General features: G+C 37.6%; 2 protein-coding genes across 3 annotated transcripts; one reads left to right on the forward strand and one right to left on the reverse strand.

Moving 5' to 3' along the window:
• The first annotated feature begins 260 nt into the window (after positions 1-260).
• On the forward strand, positions 261-6,873 carry LOC117383345 (acyl-CoA-binding protein-like). Its single transcript, XM_033980505.2, has 4 exons — positions 261-421; positions 523-640; positions 6,602-6,664; positions 6,754-6,873. The coding sequence occupies exons 1-4, from the start codon at positions 416-418 to the stop codon at positions 6,825-6,827; spliced, it is 261 nt and encodes an 86-aa protein (XP_033836396.1). The 5' UTR covers positions 261-415; the 3' UTR covers positions 6,828-6,873.
• Positions 6,874-8,597: 1,724 nt separating this feature from the next.
• On the reverse strand, positions 8,598-16,979 carry sctr (secretin receptor). Of its 2 annotated transcripts, none has more exons than XM_033979583.2 (13): positions 16,745-16,979; positions 16,580-16,667; positions 16,213-16,308; positions 15,200-15,306; positions 14,877-14,989; positions 13,507-13,639; positions 12,547-12,700; positions 11,214-11,274; positions 11,065-11,134; positions 10,893-10,984; positions 9,041-9,179; positions 8,918-8,959; positions 8,598-8,789 (listed from the first exon to the last, which is right to left on the reverse strand). In XM_033979583.2, the coding sequence occupies exons 1-13, from the start codon at positions 16,784-16,786 to the stop codon at positions 8,613-8,615; spliced, it is 1,314 nt and encodes a 437-aa protein (XP_033835474.1). In that variant the 5' UTR covers positions 16,787-16,979; the 3' UTR covers positions 8,598-8,612. The 2 variants fall into 2 exon arrangements, with proteins under 2 accessions (XP_033835474.1, XP_033835482.1); XM_033979591.2 differs by having other exon boundaries at positions 14,877-14,986; positions 16,745-16,961.
• Between the last annotated feature and the right edge of the window lie 100 nt (positions 16,980-17,079).

Genomic DNA, 17,079 nt, shown 5'->3' on the forward strand with positions numbered 1-17,079 from the left:
CAAACCCATGGATAGAGTGGTAGACTAATTAGTACAGACTAGTTTTAGATTTTCTGAATATGATTTAGATTAATATACAGACTAATTCATTCCTCAGAGTCCCACCAGGTGCAGTCCTGGCGCCCTCTGCTGGAAACGTGTTAGTTGTGTTTCATATACTTAATTGAAGGAGGTCTATGGGATTCTTGAGCGTTTGAAAGAATAATTAAAATCCATTTGAATAGTGCATATATTTACAAGCAACTGACAGCTATCTGATGCATGGATTTGTTTTTAAGCCATGTGCGTTGCGTTACCGCCCACTTTTCTGACACCACACGCCCAAAAACTTGATTTGCAGGACGAGTAGGACAAGAGCCTACTGAAAAGAACCGATACTGAACTGCAGCTCAGCACGTGTGGCCCTGGTGAAATCATGTCTGTGAGTATTTTCTACTTTTATAACATCAAAAATGAATATAAAAAGTTATTAATAGTGGACAGAATGTTACGAATGTTACCAGCTTTTATCCATTCTGGTAGGAGGCCTTTCTGAAAGCAGCAGAGGAGGTAAAGGTGCTAAAACAGACCCCGAACAGGCAAGAAATATCTTCTCTGTACGGACTATACAAGCAAGCCACAGTGGGAGACATTGACATTGGTGAGTTGAATTGTATTTTATTCTAAACTTTTGTCAGAGGTGGGTAGTACTCGGATACATTTACTCGAGAAACTTTGTAAAGAAGTAGTGCTTGTGTAGCCGCATACTTTTACTCCTGCTTGCGTAATCTTTTTGAAGTAACAGTACTGCAGTAACAGTATTTGTTGCTCCTCCCACTGTGAGTCATTCTACAAGTGACAAAAGCTTTATGTTGACAATATTAAACAGTTTGAACATTTGTGTTTTTTGCACCACTTCTTCAGATATGATTTAGTTTCTTATTTTTTTGTTTGGTTGAAAATACCAGATTTTGTACTTCATTTTAAGTTTTGTCCTTCAAATTACATTCACTTCAAATTATAGAGCAGTTGTTACTCTTAATTAAGCAGTAGTTTTCCCAGATATTTTTTTACTCTAACTTGAGTAATTTCTTTCTTTGTACTTCTGCTTGAGTAATATTATTTTGATTATTTTTTGGCTATCCCACCCATCTTTAGTAATCCTATAGGAGAACCAGGAAGTACTTCACACATGTGTCCTGTGGCTCAGGTCTCTGGCTCCTGTGGCTCAGAGAATAGATTTTAAAGGAGCTCTGTATGAATAAGTCTCTCCATGGACCAGCACCAAATGATTTTAATGTCTTTCTTATTCTGTAAAGCACTTTGAATTACTGGTGTACCAACTGTGCTGTACAGATAAGCTTGCCTTGCCCAGGAGTGGGAGTGTGTGGATTGTACATTAGGGTGGGACCAAGAGCAAAAATGAAGCTGGGCTAGTTGTGATTCATGCTTAAAATGATGTTATGTAAACATCTATTTGTTAATATGTTGTGTTGATGAAAATGCATTTGTTCTGTGTAAACATGATTTTCAGAATGGTGAAAAATTTGTACCGTTGCCATAGTGATTGACAACCCATCCATTTTCTTCTGCTTATCCACTGAGTCAGCTGGGCAGTCTAAGCAGGGACTCCCAGACTTCCCTCAGCCAGACACTTCCTCCAGCTGAGACTCCAAGGCATTCCCAGGCCAGTCAAGAGACATAGTCCCTCCAGGAGGCCCCTAGTGGAGGAGTTCAGTCCACGTTCCTACCCTCACCTATAGTCATGAGCTTTGGGTAATGACCGAAAGGACAAGATACAATTGGTTGATTAACCACTTAAAATTTAAAACAAAATAGTGTCTTTTGAATGGTAAAAAAGTCCTCAAAATGTCATCTGTAAATGGAATCTGAAACCCATGAATAGATCAAATAATATCGTAGACAACACATTTTTATATTATATTATCTGTGTTGTAAAATCTGGTTGAAAAAAAATATCTCGGGAATTAATTTTCATTTCAATTATTTAACAGGACTGCTTGTTATAAATTGCAAGCAAGAAGTTTTAGCAGTATTCCTAATAATATTCATGCGTATAGTGATATTCAGAACAGACATTTCTAGATGTTTTAATGTATTGTATTTTAATTGAGCAGGAACTCCAGTTAAATTATTATTTTATTTATATTATTAGCCCAATAGAAACTCTACTATTCTTTTGTAGGAGTTGAAATCACTGTACATTCAAGTTATATCATTTAAAGTTGCACTGTGTACCTTTTTTCAGTGGAGGGTCCATCTTGTGTGTGTGTTTGAGATGTTATTGCTTCGCCTGAAATGCTCCATAGTGCAGCATTACACTTATCTTGTTTGTCTAAGTTTATATTGCTTAACAATACCTTGATACCTCCACAGATGTGATTTGTAAATTGGGGCGTACTGCAGAACATTCCCGTCAAAGAAATAGCATCTCCATGGCGACGACCACATGGCCGACCTTCCACCAGAGAGGTTACATAGTGCGTCTTTAAATATGCAGGAAAGGAATGAATGGGAACTAAATGAGCCACAGGTCAAATGTTGAAAGTCATGTATATTGGTGTATTCAGCTTCCTGTTATTTGCAATATTTTCCCATTCAGTAGTATAGATATAGTATTTAGTTTGAAACTGTTAATCGCTATGGCAACAGTCTTGATTTTTGATCATTCTGGGACCTATGAATATCAAGTAGAAAAGACAGAAATAGTGAAAAAAAAGGCCAATAGAGAACTAAAGGCATCACTGGGGGGACGTGAGAAGGATTCAAAATGGCGGCATCTGCATTCTTGTTTGCCGTGTCCTCTTGAGTTGGTGGGAGCGAGGCTTTCGGAGTTGCCAAGTTGGGTTTTTTTCCCCCATATCCTTTGTACGTACATGCTTCTTCTCAACAGCTGGAGGAACCATGTTGTATTCCTGTGCGTCTTGACTTGTCTCGGCTTCAGAAATATTGTCTTGAGTCTTCCGAGCCCTAGCTTTTGCTTCTCGAACAGCTTGGGCTTAGTAGGTGACTGCAGAGTTGGCACAGGGAATGAATTTCTGTTCGACTTTCTCAACGAATGGCTGAACCTTCTCCATGATCTTGTGCTCAAACTCCTTTGGAATCTTGAATGGCTTGTCACATGTTTGGGAATCTTGATTTTGTCTCCTCTTTATACACTCCTTAAAATGTAAATTACAGGTTAGACTACACATGTCAATAGAACGTGGTTAACAGGATAAGTATATTTTAGATTTAAATAAAAATCTTACCTAGTTTTTCATAGTTTTACAATTTTGGTGAGTTGTATACGAAGATTGTATATATAAATCGACATAGCTAACCTGCTAGCCACAGTGTTCCAAATAGGAAGCTATCATGGGTGTTCTTCTGGCGCCATTGACTCGTTTTGGTCCTCAAATGTTCGTAATAACCCGTTTTACATGATCCTGGTATTTTTATTTAGCTATTTTGTCCTTAATAAAAAGGCAAATCAGGCACCTCCTTTCCCCTCTGAGTTTGGTCCCGCTAGCGTTAGCAACAAGTTTGATTGACAGCGTTGCTAAGTGCCCGTTCTCTTCTAAACAGCGGTGCAGGCGGGACGTCACCTTAAACAGCCTCTCTTCAGATTGGCTCTTTGGAATTCTGATCGCAAATATCATAGCAACCAAACATGGAACTCGGCTCCAAATTTGCCGCTATAACTGCTAGCCTCAACGAGCTTCTTTTGACCAAAGCGGAACACTATGGGTGACGTCACAGTCTTTTACTTCCTGATTAGACAGATAGGATATTGTTAGCCCTAGCAACCATATTGTAAACAATGGCCAAAGCTCATCTAATTTCCACAATAATTTTGACTTTACCACTAAAAATACATACAATTAAATATATACATAAAAATTAATGTTTAAATTGTTAGAAAAATGTGTTCCTTTGCATGAAAATTTTTGGAATTTTGACATATTGATGACATATGTGCACTACTCCCTGATTTTATTTGAACTCTCCTCCCCACATCTACGACCCCGGACGGACCAGTCTGCTCTGTTTTAGTCCTGTAAAGATACACAAAAAGTAAAAATACACCAAAAATTAGAGGACAAAATTACTTATGTATTCTTAAGTTATCGACAATACTCTGGCAGACGCTGTACCTCATTTTTACTGTCATTTTAAACAGTTTGTAGTGGTCCAAAGCTCACTTCCCTTATGCATTCTGAGCATCCCAATTATTCACCGCAATGAGTTTATAAGCACTTTTCACAACTCTGAGACCAGAGCGGAGTTTTGCAGTGAAGCTTTCTCAAAAACATGGGAAGAAAAATGTGGAAAAGTAGGATTTATTTTATGTAAGTGAAGATTTAATTTCTGTAGCTCCTGATTCATCAAAACAAAATGCAGCCAAAAAAGTACAGTTCATGTTTGGTTTGTAGATTAGCTGTTTACTATCAAAACCCTTTTCTGCCATTAGCAATACAGCACCCAATGCAATTTCCTCCATAAAATATAATAGCTTCTTGAATTTTTGACATTCTCAGATTCACAAATGATTTATAGTCGTGTTTATAACGGTCCACTTACTCTCCTTGTGCGTCATCTTCAGGTTTGCAGTGCAGTTGTAGTGACAGATGGGACTCTCAGCTGATGAGGGGCTTGTTTGGATGTCATTGTCTACCAGCAGGTCTGCATCAACTACTGCTTAACTGAGGGAACTTTCTTCAAATTATATTAAAATAAAAGTCAAATTAAGAATGGAAAAAATTGAACAAATTACTATGCATTTGGTAGCACTGCCAATATAACACATTTGAATCTGAACTTGGGTAAGCAAAATCCTTAAATCACAAAGACTACAATTTTGACAAGGCAAGTTTATTTGTATAGCTGCTTCAAAGTCTATTCTCTGAGCCACAGGAGCCAGAGACCTGAGCACAGGACACATGTGTGAAGTACTTCCTGGTTCTAGTCAGGACCCGAGCAGCAGTGTTCTGGATGTACTGCAGCTGTATTAAGGCTCGTTTGGAGAGGACAGTGAGCAGGACGTTACAGTAGTCTAATCTACTGGAGACAAATGCATGGATATGTCTCTCTAAGTCTGGTTTTGACAGTTTACCTTAGATTTTTGACATGTTTTTTAGGTGGTAAAAAGCTGCAGATGTTATTGGTTTGATGTGGCTGTTAAAGTTCAAGTCTGTGTCCATTATTACCTCTAAATTTCTCGCCTGATTTGAAGGTTTTAGAGAAAGAGACTGGAGGTGACTGCTGACACTTTCTCTTTGTTTCTGTGGACCAAAGATGATGACTTCAGTCTTGTCTGAGTTTAGTTGGAGAAAGTTGTTTTGCATCCACACACTGATCTGTTGGATGCAGTGACAGAGTGAATCCACTGGTCCATATTCACCTGCTGCAGTGAGACATAGATCTGAGTGTCATTTGCATAATTGAGGGCACATTATTTCTCTAAAAACTACACTTTCTATGTACAATTATGTATGTAGAATGTGTAGTTTTTTTTGTTACCTAAAATAGGGCAACTTCGGCATATGATGAAACTTACTCAGAGTTGGCTCCAGGTGAAGTTTGGGTGGTATATGTAAGGCCAGTGAAGTAATGTTTGGTATCGGAGGCATATCTAGGCTTTTAGACGAGAGGTGGTGGGGTAAGGAACAGATGAAATCATGAGTTGACATGACATTAGTGTTATATATTTTACATAAGGGTGTAGAGTTGTACAGCAGGGGCGTCAAACTCATTTTCACCGAGGGCCACATCAGCAAAATGGCCACCATCAAGGGCCAGATGTAACTGTGCGGCAGAGTAAATATCACTAAATGCAACCGAATGTCATGTAAAATAAATGTAATTCCTTTTTAACTTGTTAAATAACGGTTTCTGTGATAAACTCTGTGATAAATCTGGTCGGGACACACCTGCTCACAGACCTTCAGCTCTGCTTCAAATACGGCCTTTTAATTATTGGACAATTTGTTGTTTTTCTTGCAGACTAACTTTTGCACACTTAGCTCCATGTTTGGTGTCAAAATGTCGACGTAGATTGTACCGAACCCGCCTCATAACACAAAAAATATACAGGTTTTTCTCCACAAAGCACAAACTTGTATTCACCTTCACTTTTCTTCCTTCCAACTTCCTTCCATGCCAACACTTTTCCTCTTCATGAACATTTTGTGATGATTATCTGCAAATATTTCTCAGTTCCACTTGCTGGGAAAGTCTCATTAGTTTATTGTCAGTGCACATAATAAAGCAGTATAGACTTATATTAAAATGACAGTCATGCCTTTTAATTTACCTTCTCGCGGGCAACATAAAATGATGTGGTGGGCCGCATTTGGCCCCCGGGCCTTGAGTTTGACACATGTGTTGTACAGTCTGAATATAGTCCTGTACCTTTCTCTGTGTACACTGTATCTTGGCCTGGCATCACCTGCTTGTCTCCATGGCGACAGAAAACTTTAATGCTATACTGTTTTGAAGATTGCTGGCAAAGCAATGACATCTCCATGGAAACAAGCAGGTGGTGGACTAATAACCACATAATGCAACTTTAATAACCATAGATGAATTATAATGAATGGCTTTATTTCTGTATTTTCAGATGCGCCGGGAATGTTTAGCTTTGTGGCAAAAGAAAAATGGAACGCATGGAACGCAAAGAAAGGTAGGAGGATTTTACTGTCTTTAAAAATAAAAATATCATAATTTGTTATTAACAGTGTGCCATATTCTTTCACTTTTTGAATTTAACAGGACTCTCTAAAGAAGACGCTGAAGTTGAGTATATAAAGGTGGTGGAATCACTGAAGGAAAAATACGGCATATAAATGTTTTTATTAGGAAATGTATTATCTACTTTCAATAATAACGTGGCAAATGTACACACACTACATACATTTAAATAAACGCTTATTTTAACTGTGCAGGTCCTGTGTCCTACCTGCTAAACATAACAATTGATTCTCATATACAGATAAAATGGTTGTATATATATAAAAATACTACATTGCATATTTGGCTGCATCGCGCTCGTTTATTTATCTGAATATGACATCGCCCAGTGAATTTACAGATGAGATTTAAAGGTCCTATATTACATTACACAAAACTGACTCTTATGAGCTTTAAGCCGTGTTATAATGTTGTTTCCTCATCATGAGCATATACCGGAGTTGTGTTTTGTTTCATTCACACATGTTTGAGTAACTCTTTATTATCAGTGTTACAGTCCCAAGCCATGTTTTGTGTTTGGTTGAATCCTGTCCACTTTCTCCACGGAGTCTCGGCGGTGCGGCCCCTCGCTGTTGATTGGATGACTTGTTTTCCCGCCTGTGTCACCTGCAGCTCCTCCCCTATTTAAGGAGATTGTCCACACCTTCTGGTCTTTGTCGCCAGTGTCCCATTTTGTATGTGTGTAAGTTGTATGTGTTAGTTTTACATGTGTCTGACTCTGCGTGTTTGAGATGCTCGTTTACTGTTTGTTTAATTGTTCTTTATGTATTTCTTGTTTTCATTTATCACTCGATTCTGTTTACAGGCCGATGTGACTCGTTATTATTGAAACACTCGTAGTTTTTGTGGTTTAGTTGGTTATTTTCATGTACACTTTTGTCAACTCATATATTATATTCCTGTTGATTAAATTACTACTTTATTTTACCATTTTTCCATCTGTTTTTTATTACCTCTCTGACAATCTCAAAATGCTCTGTTCCACCTTGTGATGTCATGAAGTGGTAGTTTTCAAGTTAACAGCTACATTTTACTTTTAGTTCAGTAGAGATTGGCAATTCCAGGGCTGAAATGATCCAAATGATTCTAGTGAAGGTGTGTGGAGTTTAGAAGTACTTCCTGTATTACCACATGACATCACAAGGTGGAACAGACTGTTTTCTGTTTGAGAGAAGAACACAGCCTAAATATGCAGAGTTTTGTGTGTTGAACATGTGTGAATGAAAAAAGACAACTCCAGATATGTTTGCGTTGAGGAAACATAACATAAATCAGAAAATAGTGAAATAAGGGCCCAGAGCAGAAGCAAAGTGACTGCAGGTCCACAATGTGCAGGTACCTCTGTTCTGGTCTGGTCCTGGTTTGAACCCAGTTTAGCCCTGGTTTTGGTCCTGGTTTAGTCCAAGTTTAGGTTCACTAGTTTTTATGTAGCGAATTTGCAAGTGTGAACGCAACCTTAAAAGCCAAAACAGAATTCATACCAATTCCTCTGTTCACTTTTGTTGTGTTTTAATAATTGTAAAATCATTGGACAGCATGAAATATCTAGTTTTGGCTAATTTACATGATCTCCTATTGAGTTACATGTAGCTGATGTAGCTTCTGATGTATGTTTAGTGTCTTATTAAGAGATTTTGGATTTGTCTTTCTACTTGGAGCAGTAGGACGACAGCGCCATCTGCAGTCCGACCTTTTCAGAACTGTACCCCAGGTGTGAGAAAGTTGATATGCCCCCTCATCCGTATTTACAGTGCGCTCTCTGTGTCTACGGCCTTAGCATTGTCCCAATCCAGGAGATGACGTTCCCTCTTAGCATAGCAGTCTGATATTGCAGACTTAAACTGTTACTAAGTCTCGTATATCTGACCGTGCTAAATGAGTTACATGTACGCAGTGTCTGTAGGCTTCACGGGCGACGATGGAGAGCAGGGAAGCATGGAGACCTGTGTGAGGGGGGACCCGCTTTGGCTGATGGACCCCCGGTACTGCCTCGGTCTGCTGGGGAGAAGCCTCGTCATCCTCCATCTCCTCCACCTCCTCTGGATCTCATGTTGAACCTGCGTCAGAGGCATAGCTTTTGTCGATTTGAGGTGATAACTTTAAAGGTGCACGGTGTAACTTATTAGCAATTGATCAGATAAGATAAAAAAAGTGAGTTAGAGAATTAATACTAATAACTTTTTACCTCTCCATTCAGAAAACAGTAGAGCACAGCCACCACAAAACCCTGTCCAGAACAAGAGAGTCAAATGAGTAGTTGTTATACCGGGCAGTACTTCCTGATTGTCTTAAAGGTACAGAGGTTTACCTGTGTGGACGACAGGGCCAGCTCTGCAAATGTCCAGATCTTGAACATCAAACTGCTCACAGAGACCGGTAAGAAGGCGAAGACTATGTATTGCAGACCAAACAGAGCCACAAGGAAGAAGGTGGACTTGATCAGCCTCCTAGTGGAATAACAGAAAAAATAAACATTCATGCTATCTTCACTATTAGCATTCCTTTATAACAGTTACCAGTTTTGGCACAGTTTTTTTGGCAGTTGGTCTATAAAGGTTTATGATTTGCACCAGGTAGGGCTTCATGATGTTGGAAAATTTTGTCATATGGCGGTAAAACCCCCCCCGCAATATCGGCATTAGTGTGATATTTTTTTATATACTTTTTAACTCAGTAATTTCAGCTATAATAACTACAACAACTACAAACTACAACTTAATAAGGGAAATTGCAAATAAAATCTGCTTTATTTAACAAAAAACATTGAATTTTTGTCAGATGGAGGACCTTATTGTGATATATTGTGTATGTTGCGATATCGATTATTGCATCAGTCAGTATCACGATATCGATATATTGCAGAGCCCTAGTTTCAGGTAATGCAAAGCTGGACATGTGATAGTATCAGTAAAAGCAGTAGTAAAAACTGTATTGTATTTACATAGCTCTTTAGTGACCTCTAGTGTTGGTTTTTATTATATGATGTTAGTTGGAAGAATTGATCTAAACCAGGAGTGTCCAAACTATGGCCCGGGGACAAATGTGGCCCTCGGACAAATTTTTATTGGCCCTCAGGCCCCCTGCAGAATTCACCCAACTGATCATAGACATTTTTTACTACAAATCTAAGTCATTCTACCACAATTACCTCAAACACTGCACTGTGATACAGACCTAAAATATTCCTGCTTTATTAAAGGTACGAGGCGCCTGTCAGAGCTCTGTGAAATGCACCGTTTTGAATGACTCACATCAGAAAGTAATAGCTTCTTACTTCTTTTACTAGTAGTGAAAGAAGTTAAAATGTTGCCAGCTTTTTCATAATGATAGACAAAACAAAACGAGATTCAGAGATTCAACATTTATTGGCTCTGTGCACAACAGCGGCTGCCAGCATCAATGTGAGCATCACCGCTTGGTAAATGGTCACATTTTTATGTAGCGTTTTTCTACCTTCAAGGCACACACACATTCATACATCAGTGTACACACACACTGGGAGCGAGGTGGGCTAAGTGTCTTGCCTAAGGACAAAGCGAAAGCATTCATCTGTGGAACCTGGAATCGCCTCGCCAACCTGTGGGTCAGTGGATCTGACCGCTCAACCAATGTGGTCTATGTCGAGTGCGGGACTTGAACCGCCAACCTTTGGATCAATGGACAAATTGCTACTGTTGCTCTGTACTTCCTGTCCAGTTTTTATCTCTATGAGGTTTTTGATGAGTCACATTAAAATGAATAAATATTTAAAGATGAGAGTGGACAGAGCTGTGGGTGGGTCAGGGGTCAGGGTGCGAGAGACATTGTGTCTCAGTGCTAACGCTAATGCTTTTGAGGCATAATAAATATTAAAACAACACCACAAACTGAAGTATTGCACATATAAAAATAGTTGGGGAGTCTTTATTTTAATTAATTTGAATTTGAATAGTTTTTTTCTAATTTATGTTCTGATTTTAATAAAAGTGACTGTGACTAGCATGCTACGGTGCACAGAGCCTATTGTCACTGTCACAACAACAACACAGCATAGTTTAGATACAAAGTGCAAAACAATTTAGTTTTATTTTAATAGTTTTATAATTTGTCCTTAAGCAAACCCTGCTATAAACGTACACAGATTATGCTATAAACGTAGATAAAGTTAACGTGCTTCTTACTTGTACTGTTTGAGCTCGTTGCGTTGGGCATCGGGCATTCTGAGTTTATTCACAATGATCCGCAAAATCCCCAGGAAAAATATGACGTTCATCTGTAACACAATGAATATAATACTTAGACATTTAAACAGTGTATTGTCTATTAAAAAATGCCAGAAAGACAAATATTCACAGTTATGGTCAGGAGCACTGGGACTCTGAGGATCCACCAGATCCACTCATGTCGTCTGGTTTCCCAACACCTTTTGAATTAAAACATTCATAATTTTTAATGTTTAGTATGAATATTAATTAAAAACAGCAACAAAACATGATATTTACCCTTCGTCTTCACAAAAATATTTAGCGGTTCCCCAGCAGAAAATGGTCAGAAGCGGAACTCCTGTAAACGACATGTTCACTCAATGATTAAATGAGTAAGAAAGCGATAAGTTCATCCTACAAACTGATCAATGTGTTATAAACGGGCACTATGTAACTTTCTGGTCAAAGCTTCATCACTGTGGAGATGTTATTGCTTGTGTTTCGCGGTATGGCATTAAATGTGTCCATGAAAACAAGCAGGTAGGCCTGAAGTTTAATATTTTGCTGAAGTAAACACAGGAAATAAATGGTAATATTGAAACTAATTTACGGCTTAAATCTTGTCATATAGCCAAAAAACAGAAAAAAACATCACAGTAGTGGAAATAAAATGTACATAAATATAGACCCCCAAAAATATTGTTCCAGAAGTATTTATCGTGACAGGCATATGAACAGTTACTCATCAGATCTTCATGTTTTTCAAGGTTTTTCAATTTGAATTTCCATTATCAAATTTTAAAACTACAATTATTTAGGTAACAGGTGCTCTATGACATATTTGAAACACAATGGCCAGTGCCCTCCCCCTAAAGATTTTTGCTGCACTTTCATAACATATCCCATCATGACTAAAAATGTTCAAATGACAACCACAGAAATGAGACTACAATAAAAATAAAAGTTCCGGATAAGGTTTTATAAACATAACAACACATTTAAACTTTAAAACAGTGAAACAAACATGGTCGAGGGTGTTGGGGGACACTACAGTGTAAAAAGACTCTAAATCAGGCATGCCCAAACTGTGGCCCAGGGGCGAAATGCAGCCCTCAGACCAATTTTTTTTGACCCTCAAGCTTCCAGGTGAATTGGCCCATATTACCTTAAACAGCACTTTTTACTGTACATTTCTGAAAATCTAATTTAACAAACCCATATCAAATATTTAATCTGTCCCATTGAGGATGTAACATGAATAAAGGTCTAGTGATTCAGTTTAACTTGTAATAATAACACAGATTTGAAGTTTTCACTGTACTGGTGACCCGTCTATGGCCCTCAATCGGCCCTCAGCTTTGTCTGTGTTTTTATATGTGGCCCTTCATGAGAAAGGTTTGGACACCCCTGCTCTAAATTAACATGTTAAGTGAGCACCTGCATTGAAGACCTTAGCCCCCCCTTAGCTCCTCCCACCAAAAATGTCTGGCACCGCCCCTGATTTGAAGTGAGCACTCTAAACTTCAATAAATAAACTTCAAATATGCCAGAAAAGTTGCATAGTGCGCTTTTAATATGGCACAATATCAGACCGTCGGCATTATGTTTGTTTTATATTCCTGTTTCTTACCCCAGCTGAGGATGATGTACCAGACCAGGTGCTTCTTGAGTGAGAAGAATGAGCGTGTGATCAGAGTGAACAGGTAGTGACCCTCCGACAGCAGCCAGCTGTAGTTGGCCAGGATGGAGTAGTTTGAAAACATCAGCACCACCTTACACGCCACCTACGACAATCAAGACAATCAGTGTGGTAGTTCATATCTTGAGTTATGGACACAATAATGAAATAAAAACACCAGGATCATGTAGAGCGGGTTTATATGAACATTTAAGACGAAAATAACGAGTCTGACAGCAGCAGTTTTTCAATGTAACGTGAACAATACCCATGAATAATACCCATTTCTAATGCGGGAGTTAGCAGGTTAGCTATGTCCATTTATATACACAGTCTATGGTTCTTGCAGGGAAAATTTTGATAAATGAAAAGGTGGAAGGTATTTGAATGTAACTCTTCAGTGACCTCTAATGCCTAACTGTCTTAGTTTTTGATCATAATTTATCTGGGTTAGAATTAGTTTATACTACAAGTACTGTTAAAAAGATATCACGAATAAACTGGTACTCACACAACTACTACTGTTCTTGTTTATACTACTGCCACTTAAGAAACCTGCTACTACTACCATCTGACTAAAAGTGCACATTTTTCTCTAAACGTTATTGAATATGTTTAATCTTACACATATATAAGCGTACTGTATTATGATTCCATCCTCAGACCCAAAGCAAACAAAAAACAATAGTAGGGCCATTAAAGGTTGAATAGAGCTGTTAAGGCTGAAACTGGAGGCAATAGATGTTTACAGATTCAGTGTATTATATTTAGACCTGTGGCCACCTAAAGAATTCCTCGGTCAGCTAAAGACATGTCCTGCCTATGAATTGGTCGACTGAAAATGGGGCGTGGCAAAACCTCTCCAAACTATTACTCATCTCTGTTAAATAAATACTTGTATATGTACGATACCGGGTAGTAGTCGCAGTGGTACAGCTCCTCATTAGTGAAGAGCATTGAGTCTCTGATGAAGATGAAGATGGCCCTCAGGATGAAGGACAGGAAGAGCTGGATGTGAATGTAGTTCCTCGTACAGTGGAGCTTTCTGCAAAATATAATGTACAAATAAACATACACAGACAGTAGTACAATATGTATTTTTTATTTTATTAAGACTAAACGATTTAACTGCATAAATCTGGATGGTGGAATTATGTTGTCTTTACAGGTGCATTTCTTGAAACATTTTTTGCTACCTGCTTGTCTCCACACGATGTTATTGCAGTACTTTTCCTGAAAGGTTCCACAGTAAGGCATTCAATTTATCTACCTATAGCATTTATACAAGTTCTTATTGCTCAAAAATACATTCAAAATACGTGGAAATGGATATGTTTAAGAGACTGTGACATTCCGAAGCAATAACATCTCCATGGAGACAATAAGTCTACTAGAAAAGTTACATAATCCAACTTTAAAACATTAATTTGGTGTTTTTCAAAAGGACGGAAGTACGGAAGTACAGAACAAGGTTGGTTTTCTAGATCATACTCACTATCTTTTCATCCAGTCCAAATTTTTAAAATTTCCTGACCTTGTAAAATATTATACTGTAGTTATATTATTCAAAGCTTCAATAAGTGTTTTGCTCTTAAAGAAGAACGTACAATTTGAGAGATCGTGGAAATTTTATTCTACCTGATGTTCGAACCTCTCGTAAAAGTTTCTGTGTGACTGTGTGTGAGGTGAAACTGTGGAACGCTCTGGATTTAAAAGAAAAGCAATGCCAGAGTATTCATAAATTTAAGTTTTTTTCTGGTCTGAATACAAAGAGAGACCAGTTTTATTGTCATGAATGAGTCTGTGTGTATATATATATATATATCTGTGTATAGGTATACATGTATTCTTTTTTCTTTTTTTTTGTCTTTTCCCATCTTCTTTTTTTCCTTCAACTGAATAGGAAGCATAAACAAAGCATTTGACTTGTGTCCTGATGGAAGATAGAGGTGGGACGTGACAAGTTTTCTTCTTCCCACTCCTTTTTGAGCTTATATAAGAACAGTTTGTGAGATTTGCTTTAGGTGTACCTGTGCTAATATATATATATATATATATATATATATATATATATATATATATATATATATATATATATATATATATATATATATATATATATATATATTTATATATATATATATATATTAAATATACATTAAATATAAATAAATAAAATTAAAATAAATACATACATACATACATACATACATAATTGGGTTGAATTTTAATTGAATACACTGGTTAACATGTGCATTTGAAACACATTTGAGAAATCCCACCTGAACAGACAGAAAATAGTGATGGCGATGGTGAGGGAGATGAGTGAGAGTGCGTATCCGACCGTGTACATGGTCTTCACGTAAGAGAAGTACATGTGGGTTTCTGACGCCTGCTAAAACACAAGAGCATAAGTGACATTGTACGCAATTTGTATATTTATTTAGCTTATTATTATTATTATTATTATTATTATTTGGATAGCAGAATGTGAGGTTGTCCTTCTTTATAATGCAGTAATGAGCCAGAATTTCAGAATTAATCCACAAATGTTGAACCTGATATTTGTTATGTCTTCTCATTATATTAAACACACTGCGCTCACCTCCCCCAAAAAGGCCAGAGTCTTGTTAAAATTGTATCCACAAGCTTCCTCATGTGGGACAAGCAGGTCCGTCCAGCCTTGAACCGTGCAGTTACGTTCCACTTTGCCTGCCGTAAATAGCAATAAACATAACACGATTTATACAGAAACATAAAGAAAATATGAACTTTAAACTAAATACAACATCATAAAATAGAATATGTTACAATGGGGGTGATGCTGACAAAAATGTCTAGCCTTCTGTCAATGATAATCAGACATTTTGGCAAAGGTTTGGCAATCCATAGAAAAAAGTACCTGTACATGTCTTGGTTAAGGTTCAAGTATAGCACCAGTGTGAAAGTTGACTGCAGAAATAACTCTTTTTGCAGCTGTTTGAAACAAGCTGAATTTCTTCTGGTTGTTTATTTTCTGAACACAAGGGCTACTGTAGGTCGTAACCCACTCCAAAACAAGAGCAAAACAACAGCGGTCTCAACTCACAAGAGCCCGAGTCTCCAAAACAGACCAATTGACTTGACCAACTTGTCGTCATAGCAACGAAGCAGCAGTTAATTTCATTTTATTTTCCTTCTTATCATATATCATTATTATTTCATATCCTGTATCCAGTTATCTGTAAATAAGCAACATTTTGAGGACTTTTCCGATTCAGAAGGTATAAGGTTTCGTTTTAAATTGTTAATCGCTATGGCAACGGTCCTAAACCCTTGGATACTAAATATGTATTTGAGTTAGGTGGGCGCTCGAGTCATAAATCTCTCATATACAATGTGCGTTTTCACTGTTGCGAAGGTGTCTTGTCATTAATCCCATTATAAATCAATCTGCCACATAAACTTTAGTGTGTTTCCCAGCATCTGTGTATCCAGGCATTATGGACGGCATAAGTGAATCAGGAGAGGAAGAGGCTTTCACCGTCTGCCCCTCAAAACAAATTAGTGCGATCTGATTCGAGATAATGATTAACCCATGCATCATCGTGTGAATAATGGCATCGAGGTGTATCTTACCATCTGAGTTGAAGAAGTCAGGGCAAGGCTGGGAGACGGTTTGTCCAGGAACAGACGGGGGCCAGCAGTTGAGATGGTCCCATAGAGCAGAACAGTCTAAAGGAGTAAAACAAATGAATACATGTTAACTGTATTGCATCTGTGCCTATTTACAATCCATTAGTTAAAACATTTGAACTCTTTTGCACTGACAATATTAATCAAATTGTTTGGGTGCGTGTAGTTCTGCAGATCAACCACTAGATGTCACCATAGCATTGTATCAAAAACACATTGAGAGGTCATTTAACTTTAATGTTTATTTTAACATAGAATATTTTGGTTACATTAAATATTGGAAACGTAAAAGTTAATTTATAGAACGTACTTGTTGCGAAATCTGGCTTGAGTAAAAGGCATTTTTCTTCCTCTTTAATAAGATTGACATGGGGCTGGCAACCTGTTGAACCTATTGTCTGCAGAAAAGGCACAGAAATACAATTATAATTTAGATTTTTAGAAAGAAGGAGAAGAAAAAAGATTATTTACTCACCTGGGGTATTAGCAAAACTCCAATAAGTCCAACTCTTATCATTTTGGTTTGTTTATTTCTTAATTCTTATAGATCAATAGCCTTGTAGATCCGGTTGTCATGGGTGGTTATTCCAGTGTAAAGCTGGCATTTTGTCATCAAATCTTCTAACTTTTTCCCCGTAATGTTTTTCAGTTGGGAGGACACGTATGAACAGGCTCCTGCAGCGCACTTGTATATTATGAAAAGCTACAGTACACAATATCGTTCCAAATTTCACAGTAAAACATTGTATCCTACTTTTGTCAAAATGATCGAGATCAAACTTACATGCGTATTTATTTCTATTTATTTAA

This window comes from Periophthalmus magnuspinnatus, chromosome 2, assembly GCF_009829125.3.
Source record: "Periophthalmus magnuspinnatus isolate fPerMag1 chromosome 2, fPerMag1.2.pri, whole genome shotgun sequence".
Taxonomy (NCBI): Eukaryota; Metazoa; Chordata; class Actinopteri; order Gobiiformes; family Gobiidae; genus Periophthalmus; species Periophthalmus magnuspinnatus.

Bases quoted from the DNA above. Each gene is read 5' to 3' on its own strand.
- sctr (XM_033979583.2), bottom strand. From the start codon at position 16,786: ATGATAAGAGTTGGACTTATTGGAGTTTTGCTAATACCCCAG. The intron at 11,275-12,546 runs GTAAGAAACAGG...TGTCGTTTACAG, and splicing joins GTACATCATCCTCAGCTGGG to GAGTTCCGCTTCTGACCATT. The intron at 8,790-8,917 runs GTAAAAAGTTAT...CCTCTGACGCAG, and splicing joins ACTGTTTTCTGAATGGAGAG to GTTCAACATGAGATCCAGAG.
- LOC117383345 (XM_033980505.2), top strand. The intron at 641-6,601 runs GTGAGTTGAATT...CTGTATTTTCAG, and splicing joins AGTGGGAGACATTGACATTG to ATGCGCCGGGAATGTTTAGC. The intron at 6,665-6,753 runs GTAGGAGGATTT...TGAATTTAACAG, and splicing joins CGCATGGAACGCAAAGAAAG to GACTCTCTAAAGAAGACGCT.